Source organism: Austrofundulus limnaeus, unplaced genomic scaffold, assembly GCF_001266775.1.
Source record: "Austrofundulus limnaeus strain Quisiro unplaced genomic scaffold, Austrofundulus_limnaeus-1.0 Scaffold894, whole genome shotgun sequence".
In the NCBI taxonomy this organism is placed as follows: domain Eukaryota; kingdom Metazoa; phylum Chordata; class Actinopteri; order Cyprinodontiformes; family Rivulidae; genus Austrofundulus; species Austrofundulus limnaeus.
Window position 1 is genome coordinate 60,933 of NW_013953296.1, and position 1,834 is coordinate 62,766.

The 1,834-nt window shown below is 36.6% G+C and overlaps 1 protein-coding gene across 4 annotated transcripts in view; it reads left to right on the forward strand.

Annotated features, from left to right (window-relative positions):
• Positions 1-365: 365 nt before the first annotated feature.
• LOC106533149 (Fanconi anemia group J protein homolog) overlaps positions 366-1,834 on the forward strand; it is a gene marked incomplete at its 3' end in the record, with an annotated part of 4,007 nt that continues 2,538 nt past the window's right edge. Inside the window, 2 exon segments of one of the 4 annotated variants that reach the window (XM_014029390.1) lie at positions 366-484; positions 665-785. In XM_014029390.1, the coding sequence (XP_013884844.1) occupies positions 696-785 (90 nt within the window). 4 annotated transcript variants of the gene reach the window in all.

A 1,834-nucleotide genomic window follows, 5' to 3' on the forward strand; every position in this document is an offset into this window, starting at 1 on the left:
ACGTTGTAAAGTGCCCTTGTGTGTCTTGACAGGCGCTAAAAAAAGCCTTATTATTATTTTTTTTTCTTTGCTTCTTTTGTATTTCCTTATTACCAATCGGAAAAAACTACGAACATCCGGCAGCAAACTTAGATTTCAAAATAAAATTTTTTTTACGTCTGACATTACATACAAACTAGCTGCCAATATATATTTTGGATATTTTAGGACTAATATGTATACAGATACTTCCCACATATAGTTTTACGAGATAGTTATCAGAACAAGTGCAGTAATCTGTGAAGTACTGCAATGACGATTTTACTTTGAAAGTCAAAACAGGAAGTAATACGATGACTTCCGTTTTAGTGCTTTATTCGGTGAGCGGGAAGAGTTAAGTGATTGTTAGCTCCAGTTTTATGTTTAAGTCGCGTGAGAACATTATTTTTGTTCTATAGTTACTAATTAAACCTCCGGATATAAAGACTAGCCATAACTGCTGACAGTAAGTTACGGCGTGATGTTTGGTAAATACATAGCACCTAGGTCTTCAGAGAAACGTAATGTTTGGTAATAGTGTGCTGTAAAATCCTGGTTTCGCTGTACTTGTGAGCTGATGGATGGTAGTATTACATAAGAACGTGGTTATCTTTACATTTAAACTGAATGTAATGACAAGRTGTAGGTATTTGTTTGTTAAGCAGGTATAAAGCAGCATGTCCTCCCCTGTGGACTACACCATCGGTGGGGTGAAGATCCAGTTTCCCTGCAAGGCTTACCCATCCCAGCTGGCCATGATGAATTCAGTGAGTCAGCCTCTTTCTGCCTGCAGGGACTATGAGAACACTGTTCTTGGATAACACTTGTGTACTTTTTAAGTCTACTAGTCCAGGAAATTAGATGTTGATAAATTTGTTGACATCCTTCCATAATAGTCTAAACACACACRTGATGCGACTGGAGCCAGAAAAAGCTCATTTTGTCTCATTGGTCCCAGAAACTTCATGTGGTCAGAGGAACATGATGCAGCTTGCAGTTGGTACTGTTGCCTTTATAGATATTTATAATCTTTGCTTTCTCCCCTCCATGTTGTGTGGTGGAAACAAAATATCCATGGTGCCTTTAAATAGTCAAATATGACCATATTTTAACATATTTTTGTAAACTAAGGAGCAAATCTTTTCATTGGACGTCTCTTTGTAGGTTTTTTCAGACAGGTTCCATTGGGAGCAGAACCAGAACTCATTGGAGGAATTGTGCGTCCTCTTGGTCTGGGTTACCTGTTGCCTCCATGACCCATCTATAGACAGGCAGTAGAAGATAGATGGATTTCATTTCACAATTTATTTTTGTTTACACTATCCCATACTAAAGACATGCAGATGTATATTAAATTGCTTTTATCTTAACTTTTCTCTCAAAATAAAGCCTTGCTTCTATGAGCTGTAAGTGATAAATTGATGTGATCTGTACATAGTTACAGCTTACAGCAAGATGCTTCCACCATGTTTTACTTTGGGTCTGATGTGTTTTTGTGATTCACTGTCCTGTTCATGCATCAAACAGACCTTTTCCTGCAGGCTTTTTGAAACATGTTTATTTGTTTCCTGTTAAACTGACACTAAGGCCTTCTCTAGAGCAGTGGTTCCCAAACTATTTATCTTATGACCCAAAAAATATTCATGGCAAAAACTTGTGACCCCAAATATAACTGTCTGAGTACATGAACTTTGTTAATAATCCTAAAAACACAGGCTTTTTGACAATCTAAACAGCTTGTACACAAATATAAATACTTATTTATACTTTTTTGTGTGCTTTTGGAATAGTTATAGGGAAAATATTACATTAGCAA